This window comes from Catharus ustulatus, chromosome 3 (assembly GCF_009819885.2).
Source record: "Catharus ustulatus isolate bCatUst1 chromosome 3, bCatUst1.pri.v2, whole genome shotgun sequence".
Lineage (NCBI taxonomy): Eukaryota > Metazoa > Chordata > Aves > Passeriformes > Turdidae > Catharus > Catharus ustulatus.
This window is the reverse complement of record NC_046223.1, coordinates 64,501,758-64,521,752: the sequence shown is the minus strand read 5'-3', so window position 1 is coordinate 64,521,752 and position 19,995 is coordinate 64,501,758. Positions and strand designations below refer to the sequence as shown.

At 44.4% G+C, this 19,995-nt stretch overlaps 1 protein-coding gene across 1 annotated transcript in view; it reads left to right on the top strand.

Moving 5' to 3' along the window:
* The first annotated feature begins 1,004 nt into the window (after positions 1 to 1,004).
* Positions 1,005 to 19,995, top strand: part of RNF217 (ring finger protein 217) — a 57,488-nt gene continuing 38,497 nt past the window's right edge. Inside the window, exon 1 of the mRNA XM_033054441.1 lies at positions 1,005 to 1,640. Within this exon, the coding sequence (XP_032910332.1) occupies positions 1,005 to 1,640 (636 nt within the window). The remainder of the gene's footprint in view (positions 1,641 to 19,995) is intronic.

Here is a 19,995-nt window from a genome sequence, read left to right as displayed (position 1 = left end):
CCTGACTCTCATCTTCCAACTTGCAGATCTCCTCCTCTCACTCCAGTTAAGCGCACCACCATGTCGTCTCACGCAGCGCAACTAATTAACCTCTGAGTAACACAAAGCTCAGGATGGAAACTTCACGATCCATGTTAAGGTACTCAGTTGCTGCAGCATCAGTTCCATGACATCTTCCCTAGTGCTGATGTAAATGATGACGTCAAGACCTGGAGACACCGTCTTCAAGCAGAGGCACTGGCATAGCGGGCAACTCTCGGAGCAGGCTGTGCATACATTCCCCCTGATCCCCCTGAGTACTTGAAGAAGCAAAAACTGTTTTGGAACTGTGTGGATACTCCTGTTGTTAATAGTTTCAATTATTTTTGTGAATGTCACTCTATTGCCTTGATGTTAAGTGCGTGGGTCTCACAGAGCAGTTCATGATGCTCACTACAGATTTTTTCCTTCGGGGATGATTTTTAGTCGGACGCCCCCAATTTACTCAGAGGCCGTTACTCTGCGGCCGGGCCGCAGGTACGCGCCCAGAACACCGCCTCGCGGTGCGGGGTCGGTGGCCGGCGTGCGGGCAGCCTCGCCGTGTTTACGGCTGAATGAGGGGCGCAGCCGAGCAGCTGCGTCAGCGCGGGCGGGGCCGGGCCGGGCCGGGGGAGGCGGGCGCGCCCGGCTGGGCGGCCGCCGTGGGCGGGGGGCGGTGACGCGCGGGGCGGGCCGGGGCGGCTGCGGGGCGCGGCCGGGCGCGCTGCCCCGCGGCACCAGGGGAGGCTGCCCGCGTCCTCCCCGGCATGGGGGTCGGGGTCGGGCTCGGGCCGGCACCCCGCCGGCGGCGCTGACCGGAGCGGCACCCGCCGCTGCCGCCGCTCGCTCCCCCGCGCCCGCAGCCCCTCGGCGGGGAGGCCGGGCGGCGGCGGGCGGCGCGGGGTTCGGCGCAGCGGGGCTCGGGACCCGGAAGCAGAAGCGGGGCCGGGAGGCGGCTGGATGGGAAGGAGCGGCGGCGGGCGGCGATGGGGGAGCAGCAGAGCTCGCTGAGCGCCCCGCGGGCGACCGTCGCGCCGCCGAGCCCGGCCGGAGCCCCGCGGGAGCCCGGCCCGGACGAGCCGCCTTCGCCGCGAGAGGCGGTCCCGGGCGGCGGGGCGGCCGGGCTGGGGCTAGGCGGGGAGCTGCCGCCGGCCGCCGCCGGCCCCGAGCGGCGAGGGACCGAAGAGGAGGCGGAGGCGGCAGCCGGACCGGAGCAGCCGCCGGGCTCGGGGGAGCCGGCGGCCCCGGCGGAGGAGGGGCCGGAGGGAGGCAGCGGCCGCCGCCGCCCCCCCCGGCGGCACGTGTACTGCACCGTCTACTGCGTGGAGAACGATCGGCCGGCGGTGGCCCCCGGCTCCCCCCACGGCGGCCCGGCCGCGGGGCAGCCCCCGGCGCGGCGCGGGGTAGTGCCGGGCGACGACCCGCTGTCGTCCGGCGGCAGCATCGAGGTGGTGGACTTGTACCTGCTGCCCGAGCCTTTCTCCGGGCTGATCGCGGGCGAGTTCGGACCGCTGCTGGTGCTGAGCTGCCGCGTGTGCCTGGAGGAGAAGCCCATCAAGCCCCTGTCTTGCTGCAAGAAGGCGGTGTGCGAGGAGTGCCTCCGGCGGTACCTCAGCTCCCAGGTAATTCCCAGCGGGCGCCGCCGGGGTGTGCCGGGGGGGCTGTGGCCGCATGCTCGGGCACTGGGCCGGGCTGTGCCGTGGGGCGAGAAGCGGAACGGAGCCTTGCCCCGTCCCGTACGGAACGCGTTCGGCCGCCACCTGCGTGCGAGCGGCGGATGCAGCGACCGCCCGTTCCCGGCGCGCTGCTTTGCGCGTTCGTGCGCAGCTGGTCCGCCTGGTCAGCACTGCCTTTTCAGGCTCTTCCCGTCTTTGCGAAGATTTTTCTTTTGAAATCTCTAACTCTTGCTGTTACCTGACTGGCAGCACGCGCTTTATTTTAAGAGGAGGCCAAGGAGTGATAAGGAGCGGAGTTCGGGAGCATTGGCAGCCCCTCCGAAGCGGCTCCTCGGGCTGGTGTAGTTGCCAGCTGCCGCTTGGGCTTGCTGATGATGTTCGGCCCTTGGTGCAGCCCCTCGCCTGCTCCTCGCAGGACACATCGCGTTTGGTGTTCTGCAAGATTAAAATAGCGTGTGTGTGACTGTTGGTGAACAATTGCAGTTAACAACAGTAAACATTAACTTCTTTGGAGGAAAAAAATTGAAAACACAAGTTTTCCATCCTGGGCAGACAACTGCTCATCCTGGGTAGACAGCTGACATACAAGGTGCTTACATGTTCATCACTGTTTTGTCAGTCAGAACTGCTGTCTCAAACCGAAATCAGCAGCTTGATAACTAAGCTCTGTCTTCGCCAGTGTTTGCAGTAGTTAGTTTAGCACCACAGAATATTTGTGTGTTTCTGCTGCTAGTGTAGTCATACCCTAAACACGAAGAACAATGGTAGATGTGTCATGTATGTAGGGAAAACAAAACCAACTAAACCCTTTGCTTACCACCTTTGTGCTTTTATTCAGCAGAAGCTTTTAGGATGTGCTTGGTGGAGATGTGCTGGTTTGGTGAAATTAATTTTTACATCTGTTGGGGCTTGGTGCTGTGCTGGGGTAGTTTGTTCTCCTGCTGGACTGTGTGTTTAGGGAAGGAATAGATTATTGCAGCTAGCCCTGCTCTCTATAAATAGTTGACAGATCTCTTCTGACCAGAGTACATTTCACTGCTTGGAAATTGCACGCGCTATCACAAGTCAAGTATTTTCTCCTCTTTGGGCCCTGGTAGCCTATGTAGCATTTGCTGATGCTGGTAGCATTCGTTCTGGTTAAGAGTAAACTGAGTAGCGTTTTTATGGTCTTAACTTGGGAACTGATGGATGGTCAGAGTAACGTTTTGTGTGTTTCCTGTAACACTGAAACTTGGGAACACTTAATAAGCCTTCTTGAGACTTCATGCACAGAGAGCAGAATGATTTGATTTGTAGGTAAGTGGTGGACTGGAAATTCTCACCAGGTTTTTAGATTGTATTGTCAGTGCACATTTGTGCCACTTTGAGGTCATATGTCAGAATATTGGCTTTCCTTTAAGCTGGGAATTGACAAGTGTTGTGATGTCAGGGTGATCTTCCCCGTGTTCTGCAGGTGCCTGCAGTTTATACTGATGTAATGGAAGTTACACGATCTGGTATCTAAAGCCATACTGAAGAACTTTTCTGCCTGGCTTAGGCTGGACTCTTCGGAGAGGGAAACAGTAGCTTGGTGGCTGAAATAGCTGGCTGGCCTAGGAAGCAGGTATATGCTATGAAGTGGGTTTAGTGTTCGCTAGGGGTTGGATGTGTAGGCAGGGATGCCCTTCGAGGAAGCCACTGCTATTGCGGAGCACCTGCAAAGCTGATCCCAGCAGCTGTTGAAAGGTACCCATATGGCCCATAGCCATATGGGTACTTACTCCTGTGCATTGAAGGTGGGGCAGGGATACTGATCTTGAGGAGTGAGATTCCCAGAGCACTTCTGTGGACATGTTGTTACGGATGCTTTTATGACCAGGCAGAATTTTAATTGCTTGATAAATTTGTTAGGGAAAAATGAAACAAAATACAACAAATAACAGTCCAATGTGTTCTTCCCTTATCCTCCTTTTTGCAAAGGACAGGAAAGTGATATTTCTTCAAGAAGAACAAGAAGTGATCTGTTTTCCCTTTGTGCTATGGAAGGACCCTGTGAGTCATCCTGGGAAGACAGAGAAACACATCTCCGTATCAGTTACATTAGAAGAATTTCTGGGAACGATGATTGATAAGCCAGTATAGATTAGAAATTGTTACCTTTCATCTTTGAGACTTTGCATTTTTTGTAGAAAGTTGAAAAGAAAATTTATGAGAAGCTCAAAAGGAATAAATGCTGAAAAGCTGGTTTTGTTTGAAAATTTCAGAAGATCTTACTTTTGGGTATGATTAACCTGATTTAAGAATGTACCTGAAATTGAAAACAAACAAAAGACAATTTTAAAGCAAAACCCCAAGCAGCATTGTGGATAGTTTGGATCTGGTTTTCTTGTCGGAGATATAATAGTAATCTCTGCCCTGGCTGACTCTACATCTCTGGAGGAGTGGTCTCTCATGCTGAAAACGTGGAATATGTTGGCAGAAGTATAGCACTTAAAATAATTTGTGTTGCCTTTGATGTCTGTGTGTGTTCTCTCACTGGAGAAAGCTGTATTCTTCATGACAGCTTCATTGTGATTCCTGAAACGATGTTTATTGGAGTAGCAAAGTAAAAATTCTATTAATGCACCCTGCTTTCATCTATGCAAGTATAAGAGTATAAGACCTTCTGCCTTTGAGCCCTTTATAGATTAGAAAATCAACTGAAGTTTTAGGCATTCTTAAAAGGAATGCCAGATGAAAATACTCCAACTGCAGCATTTTTGCTCATCATGTTACCAGCACGCTGGAAAATGAGGGTAACATCTGAAGGTCCTTAGAGGTCAAGTCCAGTCTTTCTTATCACTGGCACCTGGCTGCATAATCCCTTTCAAAGATTTAGTGGCTGTAGCAGAAGCTTAGCAGGAGAGCCTGGAATGCCCAGGCTGATCTGGAGCCTGACTTTGGGAAATTGCATAACTTTACTTTTGCCTCAATTTAGCTATTCTGTCTCACGTCCTGATAGTCACAGAGCGCTTGGGGCTCTGACTATGACCAGTTGATCTACCATTCACAAAAATATTCTGTGATTATTTGTTTGTATTCAAAGAAATTGATGATATGGTCATTGAGTAGTATGGGTGATGGGTTATTGTGGAAGAGGTTGTGGCTCTTGCAGCTCAGGATGTGGTGTGGTGGCTTTCACAGCTCAGGATCTGATGTGGATGCCACAGAGCCTGAGTCAGGTCCCAGCAAGCCCTGTCTCCAGGAATTGATGCAGCCCAGAGCTGTTGTTTGTTATACTTGATGGGTGAGGTTGAAGAGTGTGATTGTCTGAAAGGCCAGTGTTCTCCCTCCATGGACTCAGGTATGTGTTGAGTGAGGTTGGGATCAAAAGCATGGAAGAACCATTTCCCATTCAGCTGGGAGCTGTCGGTTTCTGCACTCTGTCATCCAGCGTACAGACTTGGGACAGGGAAGCAAGAAACAGGACACTTAATCTCACAGGTGTAATATTACATCCATATCTCCTTCACCTCCTTCACTTCCCATCTTTCTCCCTATTATACATGGCACCAAACCCAGGTTATTTCAGAAACTGCATACTCAGGTTTGCTAAAAAAGTGATTCACTTCTTAACCATTCTGGGCTGCTTGTATTTTTACATCAGAGGGAGCATTTCGTTTTTCCTATAAAATGGCTGCAAAAGTTTTGTAGAAACCTCAGTGCCTGCTTTTTCTACATGCAAATAGGGAAACTTGATAATCCAGTTTTGATCCTGTGCTCATTAGTGATGCTATATTTTGTAAATCTTGTAACTCTGTTGGAGTAGTCATTCTTATAGTAAAAGACTTTGGGTGAGTTAATTTAAGCAGCATACTGTATTCTTCATCAGATTTTATGGTGCTTTAATTATAGGAACTCTAATGAGATTAGTAGCCATGAGTAAATCGGAAGGGATGGTTGGGGGTGGGGAGGGACTGCATCTGACAGCGTTTTGTGCATGGTTAGCTTTGGTGGGACAAGAATCCTGCTTTCTTCTGAGTATGAAATGTGGAGCTTGTCCTCCCTCTGCTCAGGACCTCAGTCTTTTTGTGACCTGATACCTTGTTTTTACCCCTTTCTTTCCTGTGCATGATTTCTTCCTGAAAGAGCTGGAGGAAAAAAAAGCTGCTGACTGTTACAGTCAGGATTTTTGTGGGGAATGTGATTATAAAGCTGCATAGTGAAGAGGAAATTTTAGAAGCAGTCTGCATCACATAAAACTAGTACTGGCTTGGAGCTGGAGGGCCTTGACACCTGTGTCTCGTCAGGTGTCTGATGGTATCATATAAATGATACATCTTCAAAGCTGTAGTCTGCTGATGAAAACCAGCCAGCAGAAATGTAGGCACCAAGTGCTGAATCATCTGATGGTTAATGAACTGCTTGTGCCCTGAGTCAAACCAGAGCTCAGAAAGGCCACTGTCATTCAGTGCAGAAGCAGCTCTGTGTTTGCAAGGGTAATTCTAAAACCTTGCTCTAACACCAGCTACCAAATTGCTGGGATGGCTGCAAACTGCCTACCAGAAGGTGATGGCAGGGTGAGCGACCACCCTGCAAGAATGCAGAAGTTTCCAGAGGAGGAAGAGAGGTGTAAGAGGAGAAAAGAACCTGCTGGTTTACAGGCTTTCTAAACCAAATCAGCAGCCTCAGCCACTGTAAGTTGGCTGTGTTCCTGAGGGGGCAGAGGAGAAGGCGTATACACTTGGCCCATTAGGTGAAAGCAACCTGTAAACTGCAGGGGCACCTAAACCATGTCATTTTCAACAAGCAGCTTCTGAAAGTCTGTTGTGTTCTCCTGATATGTTGTATTCAGTACCAGTGTCAAAATGATCCTCCGTGGGTATCATCCTGAACTGTGGCATCTGCCTAAGTGCCTCTAAAATGGTAAGAGTTAGTCTTTCAAGTTGACAAGATACATGGGAGACTTTTAGTCCGTCTTGAATGCTTCTTGATGAATCCAATTTGTGCTAAAACCTAAGTTTGGAACAGTTTACAAAATCCAACATTTATGAAAATGCTTTGAAATTAGTTTTAAAGAAAACTAGTTTTAAGCAATGTACTTAAATGATAATACTGCCAAGTTAACCTAATGTGTGTAGGCCTAGGTGCTGTGTCAGCGTATGAGCACTGCATGTGGTATGTTTGTTCTCTGTGCAGAAGTAGCTTCAAGCTTACTCTACATGGCTAGCTGTGACTTCCTCTTGTTTGGATAAGTGTTTGCCTGGTGTAGAGCTGAAATTGTGGCTGTCCTTTCTTAGCCATGCTGTTAAGAAGTGAAGCGTAAGAGAGTGGCTGTTCTTACAGCTAAGAACATTTTCAGTAAAACTGGGATCCAAGATACTGAGAATATAAAAGATGGTGTCACCCTTAAGCAGTTGCAGGAAGGGTTTTGCTGATGGAAAAAGGCCTGAGTTCCTGAGGGGAGGATAAATGGCATCATGAAATGGTTGATGTTGGTAGCTAGTGGTAAGGGTGAACAGTGGATACTACAGAGATACCATGAGTTCGCTGATGTTGATGGTAATGTTGAATTTGAAGTGTAAAGTCGTCCTATGAATGGGAAATTGCAGCAGGAGATGGAGAACTGGTTTTGTTTTAGTTGACGTTGAAACCTAATTTTGAAAGTGTGTAATTTCTGTGAAGCAGAAGCTCTCCTTGTCAGCTGTCTCTCTCACCCACTCTGTTGCACCTCTCTGGTAGTGTTGACATTGGGGACCACAGACAGGCTGAGCCATCAGGAGGTTATCTGCTGCATGCCTTCCCTTCCCATTGCTCCCACCAGCTCTTCATAGGAGCTGCCAGGCACAGGTATGAACTCAGTCCAGGGCACGTAAAATTAAGTGAGTAGAAAACAGAACTGTTGGTGTTTAGTTGACCAAACAAAAAGAAATGAAGGAGTTAAATGAGGGTTGGGAAGGCCTTCAGCTCACCTCTGCCCCATTCCTGCTTCTCTACCCAGAACAACTGTTCTTCCAACTGCTTTGGGGCCTCTTGGCCCTTCATTCCTCTTTTCTTCTTGTACAAATATCTTGCTTCCTGCTGTCCAAACCAGCCAGGCTTGAGGAAAGTATGTATTTTAAATGGCCAGGATGTCAGTACATTGTCAAAATGATTAAGAGTTGTAAGGGATGTAATTTCTTTAAAAGAATTCAGACTGGAGGCTTCCCCCTGAAGAAGGGCATTACTTACCCACCCAGGTTTATCTGTCTTTCTGTATGCTTTATCTGCTTGTGCTTATGTTTCTCTTGCTCCTTTTTTTAAAGTGCTTACTTGATTAATTGTACTTTAAAAGTAAAAAAGTCCTTGTCTAAGGATTTTAATAACCAACTAATACTTTTTCTATACTAGAAAAAGTGACAAATTTGCATAGCGGTGAAGAGGCTATTTAATTTTCGAGTCCATTTTTAAGTACTTGAAAAAAATTTGGTAAGGCAAAGAAATTAATTTTACTCGGAAGTTAAAAATTGGGGTGAAAAATTCAAGACTTTACTAAGAAAATTTTATGGACTTCAGCGTGGAAGGTCAGAAGTTTAACAGTAGTTCAGGCCAGATTTAGAATTAAAACTGAAATGGCTTTGATTCCATGTTCAAGTCCACATCTACCTTAGGTCCTACCTCACTGCTTTGATTTGAGATTGATGTATATTTTCATTGGCAACCTTGTTGTGATGTGCTGTTGCTCTCATTTACTTAGTTGTGAGAAAGGCTGTGCAGTTTTTGGATTAGGATTCCATGAAAAGGTAAAGAAATTTCCAAATCTATCATACTTCATTTCCTTAGGAGCTAGCTAAGTAGACTGCAGAGCACTCATTTTCCCCAGTGGTATTTTTAAGTACAGCACAAACCATATAAGATTTTTGTACTGGAAAATAGAAGGGATGAAATTTTATTTTCTCAAGCTTAGTCATCTTGATGCTATTGTGTATTGTTTTCTACCACTAACATGATATGAATGGCAGCAAAGGCAGGTACCTCTCTAGTTTACTTGATTTGGCTTCCTGATCTTGTAGGAATGGTGGTGTATCAGTTTAGGGGTGTGGGGTGGAGATCTGAGTGATTCTGTAGCCTTAGCTTGTAGGAAAGGGAAGTCCTATCCAAACTGCTTCAGCTGTGATGTGGCGCTGTGGGGATCTCACACAATACAAGGAAGGAAGAAAAGGGAGAAGAAGATTGCTGGGATGGGAAGGGCATGATGATCGTGTAGCAATTGGTTTACTCCAGAAGGTGGGCTTGCTCAGGGTAAGCTTTCATAAAACAAAAGGGAATTGTGAAGACTGGTGGCCTCCATCTAGGGTGGATCCTTGGCCTCTATTTAAAGCTGCAGCTGAACACTGGCCAGTTATTCTGGTAAATGGTGGCCAGAAAATGAAATGGGACTAGCTCTTTTTCTGGTTTCCTGTTGGATGGAGGCAGGCAGGAAATAAATCTAGCCTTAAAAAAGAAAAAAAAATACTAAGGATTCTAAACACAGTTTAAAGTATAGAACTTGCAGGAAAATAATGGGTTAGTGTTTCAGTGAACTGCTGGAAGACTTCTATACCCCACTGGCAGCAGGGTGGGTGGAGTAGGTAGGTAAAGCATTCCATTTGTGACACAATTACAGAGTACCTATGAGGTGCCACTTCCCTGCAGAAGCAAAATGAAGTCCTTCACTATAGTCAGTACTATTGCTGCTGTAGGGGGGCAGAGAAATGATGGGCAAGGGCTTCTTAACCTTTCAGCCCTTTTAATGTTCCTCACTATGCGAGTGTTAACTGGGGAGAGGACATCTTATGCCTTTCCATTCTGTTACACCTGTGCAGTGTTGGGTAAAATTTGTCCACTTAAAAGCCTCCAAGGGGCAAGCATTTAAATTGCTTAGTGCTTTTTCACATGCATATGCAGTTCAGTTGTGCAATAGCTTGGAAATTCTGTTTAGTTAACTTTATGGCATTAGCATGCAGGTTAAAAATGGGAAAGAATGTGCAACTTGAAAGTTTTTTTTGAATGGATGGATTCCAAAAGAGCAAAGATAGCCCACAGTATTTAGATGCCTAGTGTTGGATACCAGCTACAAAACATACAAGTTAATATGATTTTTTGTGATGAGCTAAGCCGTGTGGAGATTAGGGCAGAAAATGAGTTGTGAAATACTGGATTTCAGTCTGAGTGTTGTTGCTGTTAGACACTTGTGCATATTGACATATACAGGTCCACCTAGGCCTCCAAGTGGCCAAGAGAAATACAGTATTAAAATCTGGATATTTCAAAGTATTCATGTATCTGATGGTCCCCATTTGTTTTACATAAGGGCAGTGGAAATTAAGCAGATTCAGAAATTTTCACTTACTTGTGTAATGGTAAGTAAATTCAGCCTTTGGTTGTTTTTCTCAGTAACACTCAATGAGTAGTTTTCAAACTTTTGAAGATATCTATTTTTTCAAGACATTATTTGGAGTTCTAAGTTTATTTTAAATTGCTAGCATCTTCCCAGTCAGTAAGACATAAATCTTCCTTGCAGTGAGTTGCAACAGTTACTGATGGACATCACTGAGTGCTTTTGTCTCAGCAAAGTAGGTATTTCATGTCAAGGCTTGATTTGTTGTTCTTTCAGTGAAAGCAACTCATCAAATCCTACCTGAATTATCCCAGAGTGTAATGCTTCATGGGAACCTCACCCAAGCCATGACAGGTAGTCAGACAAGACCAGGCTATCACTTCTGGTAAATTAAGGACCTAAAATGAGTTCTGGATCTCATTCTATTTTCTCTCCACGTCACGAAAAGGAAACTTGTCGAAAGCTGATGGCATACAGTGATTTTAGCTAGCAGTGCTGCTTATCCTGGTCTGCTACTTGTTCCCTACTATTTGTGAATCATTTGGTCCACCATCAGAAAAAAATATCTGGTTTAAAAAGTAACCTTTCACAGTCTTTTTTTGCTTCTTTTATTCTTACTCAGTTTCTAATTGTGTTATGCACAATATGTTTATTTCACCACAGGGTGGTACGGAATAAAGTGCTAAGCAGAGCTATTTATTTTGGCAACTGTAGCAGTCTGTCAAACCAAAACATTTGAAAATTACATGTTCACAAAAGTGACAGATGGGGGTTTTCATTGGGGCTCGATGAAATCAAAACTGCAGTTTGGTCCTTTAGCTGCATCATTTCCTCTTTCACAATCCAGGCGGAAGTTACAGCTTATGCAGCGCCTGAAGGTGTATCTGCACCCACAGCTCTTGGGCAGGCAGGGTCCAGGCAGTTACCCCAAACTGCTCACAGCACTGAGGTGCCCAGTCAAGCCCAGGCTGGTACCCACTGGTCTTGTCTCCACCACCTGTGACATCATTAAATATGAGCTTTCAACTAGCTGAATTCTAAAGCATCCCCATGTGTTTTGTAACATAGATTAGTCCAAAGATAGTCTTACAGATGAAATTTTTTATGTGAAGGTTGTTGCAGATGAGGAACCTGTCTTTTGATCTTGCTTATTTCAACAGCTTTAGTTTTCTGTAACCAGGCAATGCCAAGAATGATCGTTATTTTCTTGAGAGAAATATTTTTCTGCACCAGAGAGCTCTCAAAGGAAGTTTCTTGTTGTTTCTAATCTGTTTGAATAACAAGTGAAAAGATGCAGAAGTTAAAATTCTAGAAGAATTTGGAGGTTTTATTGTGGGGGCTGTTGTGTTTTGTTGTTGTTTTTGTTCTTTTTTGGTGCGTGGGGATAGGGGTGTTAGGTTTTATGGTGTTTTGTTTTGTTTGGGGGGTTTTTTTCTGTAAAGGCACAAAATGCAGGTTGGTATTGTTATGTTTTACAGTTTTAAACATCATATTCAAGGTACGGCACTGTCATGGAACAACTGGTATGTATAATTAGATTTTGATAGTGAAGGTTCTTTTGAGCTTGGTCATACAGTCTCTCGGTATAAGTAAAAACCCTAACATTTCTATTGAAGAAGACAACCAAAATAATGACTATTCCAGCATATTCTTATCCACTCTTTTCCACTGTTGTTATGTTTCTGTATGTGTACTGCTTTTGACCCATAAAAATTTTAAGCCTATTTTTAAAATTAATCTAGATTTTAAGAAAAGTTCTAGCATGTGCACTTGGCTGTGACTACAGTTTTCACAGGCTAGAAGCATTTTTTTTTAGTGAGCAGCTTTGAGATGTTTGGAGAAAGGAGAGGAGAGCAGGAGAAGGGTCCTGTTTCATTGCATCAGTAATGAACTGGCACCAGATGATGTTTTCTGATACTAGCTTATCATTTTGGTACTGCATTGAGTTTCCATGTAGAACAATTTTATCTATCCTTATCGTGAAAAGAAGGAGCAAGGAAGAGGTTTTTGATTATTTTTATTTTTTAAGTATGAACTTGTCCAGCTGTTGGAATGTTAGTAGGAGACAGCAGATCTGGGTGAATGATGGCAGATGATGCAAACAGCTGATAGTGATGAAACCATTAAAAACCAGAATGCAATTTGAGGCTTTAGTACAGAGCACTGAGGCACTTGTATCTGGTTAGGCTTCATTTGGAATCTTGGCTGTAGTTGGTTGATGCTGGCCAAATGCCAGACACCCACCAAAGCCTCTCTGTCTCCCCTTCGCAGCTGGACAGGGGAAGGAAAATACAAGGTGTTCATGGGTTGAGATAAGAACAGAGAGAGATCACTCACCAAACACCATCATGGGAAAAACCTGAATCAAATTAGAGATATTAATTAAATTTATTGCTAACAAAATCAGAGCAGGATAATAAGTAAAATAAACCTTCAAAAACACCATCTCCCCACCCCTCCCTCCTTCCCAGCTCCACCTCCTACCCCAGGGTGCTAAGGAACAGGAAATGTGGGTTATGGTTAGTTCATCACATCAGGAGTGTCTCCCACTGCTCAGGGAGAGGAGTCCTTCCTTCCCCTGCTGCACCGTGGGGTCCCTCCCACAGGAGACTGTTCTCTGCAAACTTCTCCAATGTGAGTCCATCTCACAGGCATCAGTTCTCCTCAAACTGCTGCAGTGTGGGTCACTTCCACAGGCTGCATCCCCCAAGGACAGGCTGCTGCTTTTTTCTTGACCATTGAAAACAGTAAAATGCTTCGTAATGCCCAATGTGTACCTGCTTGCAGCACGCTTCAAACAGTACTCTGTATGTGGCATTGTTTTGTTTGTATGGAAGGTAAAGTCAAGTGTCTCACACTGGTTTTGGAGAAATAGCTCTCAAATTTCAAAAATGAGGTTTTGAGACAGTTTCTGGTTAGACTGTTCTGGCTGAATCAGAGCAATTCCCAAGCAATTCCTTCCCTCTGCTGGCAGAGCAGAGACTGCATTGGTGTTACCCGAGTTGACCTACGCTATGGAAGATGACTTTGTGAAATAACTCTCCAAGGGAATTCATGCAGGCTGTTGTATAAAGAAGCTTGTGTGAGAGAACATTTAGCAAAGAACAGTGATTGTTTTAGTTTGCACTGATTGCTTTTACATTAAAACAATGAACAGAACAGATGGTTAAGGTGGAAGAGCTATGTAGCATTGAAAAACAATCTCTGAAATCATGTGGTTTTGGGTGTGGGGTCTGTTTTGAAAAAGATTTTTTTGTGAAACTCACTGTTACCACCTGGACAAATTTGCTGTAAATTACTGGAAGGAAGTAGCTGGTTGTTGAATGTCCTTGTCTTTCTTGTTAGTCTGTAGTTTAGCTGTGTGTTTCAGTTTACAGGCTCTAACCTTTATCTCTTGTTATCTCATTCTAAGTTGTTATTTTTTTCTTTTTTTCCTTCTGTTTTTTAATACCAGTATCTATCAAGTTTAGTGGAAGGATTGTGGCATTCTTGGAGTACTTATCTTGGCTGCCAGGTAGTCCTTTGGAAGCTCAGGGTGCTTGCAAGGTAGTTTGTTAGGGATTATGGCTGCATGCCTGGCCTGGTGTATATTGGGAGGGCTTTGCTGCTGAGATGCAATAAACATTGAGTTTCTGTACTCATCACGAAATACATCTGCAAACTGTCTAGATGAACTTGAAGCTGTTGTGCTCTTTATATAACTGTATTATGTAGAACCTAGATCCACAGGGAAAATCAATCTTGCATGGAGGTAGAGGCTCAGTAGCCATATGTGCATGCCTTGTTCTTAATGTTCTGTATGTATTTGCACTTTTGAAGACTGTAGTGTGAAAGAATTTTGTTTTATTCAGTTCTTGTTAAGTTAGTTTTATACCAGACCAAACTGGTCTTTCACACAAAGGATTATATCACTTTGTGTCTCTGAGTTCACCTGTGAAGTCTGTCTGGAATGACAAAGTTAATGGAACCACTGATAGATGCAAATTTTGGCTCTGCAATCACTATGAGCACCAGTTGGATCACAACAAGCCCACTTCTGGGTTTGAATAAACCTTGCGTAAACATGAAAACTGATATATGCTGACACCAACAGGTGTTGAAACATTGAAAATATTTTTGACAGTTGTATGGTTTTAATGGATATGTAAGCCATGGTGGAAAAACTGATGAGAACTCTCTCTGGAATGCATCAGATAACAATAATCAGATTTATTTTATTTATAATAATAAATCAGAAAATGATCTTGTGTAATGGTCTTTTGAAATACCTGAAAAATGCAGTGCTACTATGCAAGTAATAAGATGGATTAAAAGAAGTAAATGTCTGACTGATACGTATTTTGAGTGGGTTATAAAACCTTTATTTATGGCAGGAAGTTGAGCTTCTTCAAAAGATATATGCTTATCTAGTGAGTGCTGTAAAGATCCTGGAGAGTGACCTCTGTTCTCCCCAGCTTCCAACTTTTGCTCTCTTTCCTCTTCCCTTTCCTGAATAAGTTTCCTTTCCACTGTCAGGAGCTTTTTAAAGTGCAGTTTCCTTCTCACAGTGATCCTTTAGCATACTGTGTTTGTAGTAACGCTCTGAAAAGTTTTATAGAATTGAAGACAAACTTGGTCACATTGTCAGATTGTTCATCAGTGTCATTCAAAATTACTCAATTGACAACTTTTCTTATTTCTGTTGTCTTGAAGTGTTTGTTTTGTTTTTCTTCCTGGCAGTGTTTAATTGACCAGAGGAGAGACTTCCTTGCAGGAGGATCTTTGTAATTATGTCACATCCTTTTGTCTGATGAACTACTTTAGTGCAGGTAGTACATTTCCTTGAGAGCTTCTCCATGTTTGCTCTGCTGTTGTCACTGTTGTGTTCAGGTAAGACACTTAAGATAAGGTTGAACCTTTATGACACATAATTTACAGCTGGCTTCTCTGTTCTTTGCTACGTTGTATGTCACTAGAGAGGGGACTGAACTATGTTCAAAGCAGTGAATGGTCACGGGAAACCTCCTTACTTGTGCCTTGCAGAAATTCTGGGTTAGCCTATGTTACTCTTTTATGTTACTTAACTGTGATTCTAGCACACTGGTTTTGAAGACAGGGCTCAATAGCTTTGTGCTTCTATTATACGAATAGGTTTGATTGCGAAGTGGAACCAGTTGTGAAATTTAGAAGTATAAAAAGCATGTAGTAGTTATCTTACTATTGCACTGGTTTTACCAAAGGTTATGGAAGACACCCTCCCATCTCCTTGAAGTAGCAGGAGATAGAGATTTTGTTCTCCCTTTTCTTACCTGTCAAACTCTGTAAGGAGAAGGGAATAACAATGAGATTAAGACTTCATTTATCTGCTTTTCCTTCCTTTTTTCTTCTTCTCTCTTTGAACGGAATTTTGTTGGGGGTGGAGGGAAAAAGATCTAATCTTTCTGAAGCAGTAGAGTTCCTGTGTGTGATGTCACAGGAGACAAGTTTACTCCAATTGCAGCTTTAATGTGTCAGTTAACCCTGTATATGATGTTGGATGGACTAAGAGGTGTTTTGATGCCATGTATGTGTCCAAATGCTGGTGCAGGAAGTGACTAATACATCTGGGCAGGTAGGGCTGCACTAATGAGACTAGAAAAGAAGGGGCTTTTTTTACCAACAGAGAAGCTCTTGCTACTCAACTTGCAAAGCACATCACATGGCATTAAGAAATTTAGTGTTGCTTTGGCATACTGTTGCTCACTACTTACATGCATTTTAGAAATTGTTCTTTGGGGGTTTAGGTTTTAGAGAAATTATCTGCATATATCATGTCTTGGGTGATACAAGAGATAAATTAGTTGTGCTAATACTGCATGTTTGCACCATGCAAACATGAAATTGCTTCTAGATTTGATTTTGGTTTTTTTTTTTTTTTTTTTAACTAGGTAAACAGAATTAGGAGAGCAGTTCAGTCATACTTGTCCTATGGTGACCACAGTGAAAAATCCTTGGACTCATGCCTAACTGTGGCTCCAGTTCAAACTACTTTAAAAACCAGTTTTGCCTGAATTCTTTGGGGAAAACGTGTTGCTTTTTGGTATTGTTTCATGTGAAACTAGCTGCAAACTTGTAAAATGGCAAATTGTTGGGTTTTTTTCCACAAAAACTGTAAATTTGGGGAAATGGTACCTGATTGTTGAAATTTCCTTGAACCTGAATTGCACTGATTATGGTAATAATATGAATATGATAATAATTAAACTCTCATAGTAAAGTGAAATTGCCGGTCAGATAATGAAAGTGGAAATACTTACATTTTGCATAACTTCCTTTCTCCTTTCATGTTTTCTTTTGGATTTCTGTGTTTGAACTCCTGCTGTTAGGTCCTCTCTGCTCTCTGAATTTGCACCCCTCAGTAATTGTGAAGCTCCTTGAATATAGGCAGAATTGTGGCGTTCCCATCTTTAGTGGAGGCTAAGTAAAAGTTCTGGTCTACTCATGTTGACTTTTTTGTCACTTTTTGTTCCACTTTTGTGGTTATATCTTGAGCAGTTTCTGCAGGTTGACCAGGTCTTTTTTGCTGTATTGCACTTGAATTTACAGTTTGATGGGTCTTTCCAAGGATCTCTTAAAAGTACTTCTGTTCTGTGGTAGTCAGATGTGAACGCAAGATCTTTCATCCTAAGATATTTGTCTGCTGTCTTAGCTAAGGAGAAAACTCATGTGAAGTCCCTTGTGAATTTGGGAAGTGTATTTTTAATTTACTAAAATTATTATTTTTGTACCACAGGTGCAATTTGTCTGCTGCTAGAATTGAACAATCCTAACGCAGACTTCTAGACTTTCTTGAGACTCATCTCCTCCAGATGGAAATGTTCCATCCTACTTGAATCTATGGGGGAAATCCTAGTAAACAGTTAGTTTTGAAGCATTCTGAATGTAAACTGGAGAAACCCACTTACTTGGTTGCTCCTGTCATTAAAAATACAAAATGAAACAACAAAACAAACAAAGACCCCATACAACCCCCACCCCAACAAATGGCATTTAGATTATTTCACTAAAAATCTTCAGTGTTTCAGCGACTGAGTGAGGACCTCAGTATTGTTGGTTGTCTGTCTTCATGTTTGCAAATTACACAGGTAATATGCTGTGGTGGATTGCAGTGCATGGGAGAGTGCATCTTATTTTTGGGTGCTATGCCATGGCATGGTCCCTGAAGGCAATCTGCATTCCAGTGGACATCCAGTATGGCTTCTGATGCAGAGGATGAGGACTAACTGTCTGGGTTGGGTAGGAATGAGACCAGTGTGGTGTGTGGGAATCCTGGCACAAAGAGACCAGAAGAGGCACTGTGTTGTCAGTTTTTCCCTTTCTGGTACTATCAGAGCCCTCCAGGATGATCCCAGCCAAGTCCCTGAGGACTTCTCACAGATGACCACTTACTGCAGTGATTTGTGAACTCACCTTTGGCACTCAAAATCACTAGGAGCTGTGCTTTGAGGTCAATCAAGCTGGTGTTAGGAAAAAGACATTCTTACTTGCAAGACATTTATATTCTATTATGAAAAATGAATAATTTTCTTTATAGTTTGGTGTGCAGAAATTGCTGAAGGGGCACATTAAAAATGCTTTCATGATCTGTTTTAACATTCTTTCTATGTAGACTTGCTAACTTGTTTGTTCTTATTGATTACAGTTTTGCAAATGAGAAATCAAATGGAACTGTAATTTGCACTTTTAAGCATAACCATTTGTTCTTTAGAGACACAAAATGTGCAAGTGTATGGAAATTAGCATTAGTATGGGGTTTCATTTTTTTTAATAATGTTTGTTGCTTTCTTGAGTTACATACAGTAGTTTCACGAATACAAGCCGCACGGATTATAAGCCGCACTTCCGGTGCCTCGACAATGTTACCGTCTTTGTCAATAGATAAACCGCACCCCGAATATTAGCCGCACTTTCGTTCGTCGCGAGAATCCGTGCGCAGCTTTCACAAATTGGCCAATTAGTAACAGGATCGCGGCATAGCGGGGTTTACTGGCTCGGGGCGGGGCCAGGAAGGCTCGGCCCGCTCATGGTTGCCGACGGGGCCGGGTGGCCCAGCTCAGCGCCACGGCTCGGCGGGGCTGGCCGGGTGGTGCTGCCGCCGCCGCCGGGCTCACTGGCCCCCCTCTCCCGTCAGCACCGCCCCGCTGCCGCGTTCGCTCGCCCCGCGCCGCGTTCGCTCGCCCGGCCGGCGGGCTGCCGCCGCCGCCGGGCTCGCCGGCCACCCCGCGCCGCGTTTGCTAGCCCTGCCGGCAGGGCTGCCGCCGCCGGGCTCGCCGGCCGCCCCCTCCCGTCTGCACCGCCGCCGCGTTTCCTCGCCCTGGCCGGCACTGCAGGCCCCCGCACCGCCGGGCTCCCCCACGCTGCTGGCCCCGATTCTGCTGGGCTTCCCCTGCTGCCAGGCAGCCCCACCCGCCAGCCTTCCTGCTTCTGCCATGCTCCCCTGCACTGCTAGCCCCAGTTCTCCCAGGCTCCCCCGCCCTGCTGGCCCGGGCTCTGCCGCCCCCCTGCCCCGCCCTGCTGGCTCAGGCTCTGCCGCCCGCCCCCCACACTGCTGGCCCCGCCTCTGCCAGGCTTTCCCACCTCTGCCGGAGCCGGCCGGGCTCCAGCTTGGCTTGGGGCTGCCACGGGCTCACTTCCGTGTTGGCAGCTTTTAGAATTTTGTTAATGTATTAGCTGCCCCGGAATATTGGCCGCACTTCCGGGTTTCCACCAAAATTTTGGTCAAATTGGTGCGGCTTGTATTCGTGAAATTACTGTAGTTTTGTCAGACTTTCTCATGTGTATAAAGTTATTCATTGTGCAAAATGTGCATAATTATTCTGCAAATGAAAACATGATATGTTAGTGATCATTTGGGGGAATTATTGATCAGTTGAAAGGTTCAGGCACTTTTCTATTCCACTTGAACTATATGTGAGTCTTTTCTTTGGTCTTCTATAATTCTTACCATACTTACATTAAGATATTTTACTAGACAAGTATTTAAGTTAATGTTGAAAGAAGACTCCAAAGACCTCATTATTTTAAATGGCTGTATAATTAGGTTATCCTATGCATAAGAATACAGGTCATTATTACTTTTGCCTTTAATAAAGAAGTTTCATTAAATATAAATTATTTAATAAAATTTTCTTAAACTTGATAATCCTTACCATTGCTTATCAGCAAATGACTTGTGGATTTTACCATTAACATCCTCTGCCTTTTTCATGTTTGTCATTTTTCCTGAGTGGCACAGTTTTAAAAAGTTATGGTTTTTACAGAATTATAGAATGGTTTGAGTTGGAAGAGACCTGGAACACTTTTGGAGATGGGGCATCCACAGCTTCTCAGAGCAACCTGTATTCTAACAAATTTATTTACTTTTTTCCTTGTTGTTTGGGTGAATTAGCCTGTTCTCAAATGAAATTTCACCAAAAAAACCCCTGTCTTTTATGTGCTCTTTCAGCTCTTTCAACAATGTCCCCTTCAGTTTATGTAGGGAATACATGGAGTGTGTGAGGGAAGAAAATCAGAGGGACTTTGATTCAATTAACCCACTGAATTTCAGATGTGCCATCTTAATGTTAACATCACGATACTAAAAGTTCAGTGAGCCTCTGTGTTAGCAGGAGATTATGTAGCTGCTCAGGCACACAGTGGGACAGCTAATGTGAGCATAAGGGGCATGGGGGCGTGCCAGGGACTAGTTCTGGAGGGATGCTTCTGCCATCCCTCCCTATCCAGTTGTGATTGTTTCCAGGTGTGGGAAAGTCACTGAACCTGACCTTTTGCCACCAAGGAAAGTTCTGAAATTTGTTGGGAAAGTCCTTTTTTGGCAAGTATCAAGCTGGTTTTCTGTCCTGCTGTGCTTCCAGAAATTCTCAGCTTTTATGATTCTTCTACAGGTTCAAAAACCTATGGTGTATTGCAGTGGTGGGGATGAGTCAAAAGTAGACACACATGAACAAATTCTAAAATTGCCAAGTT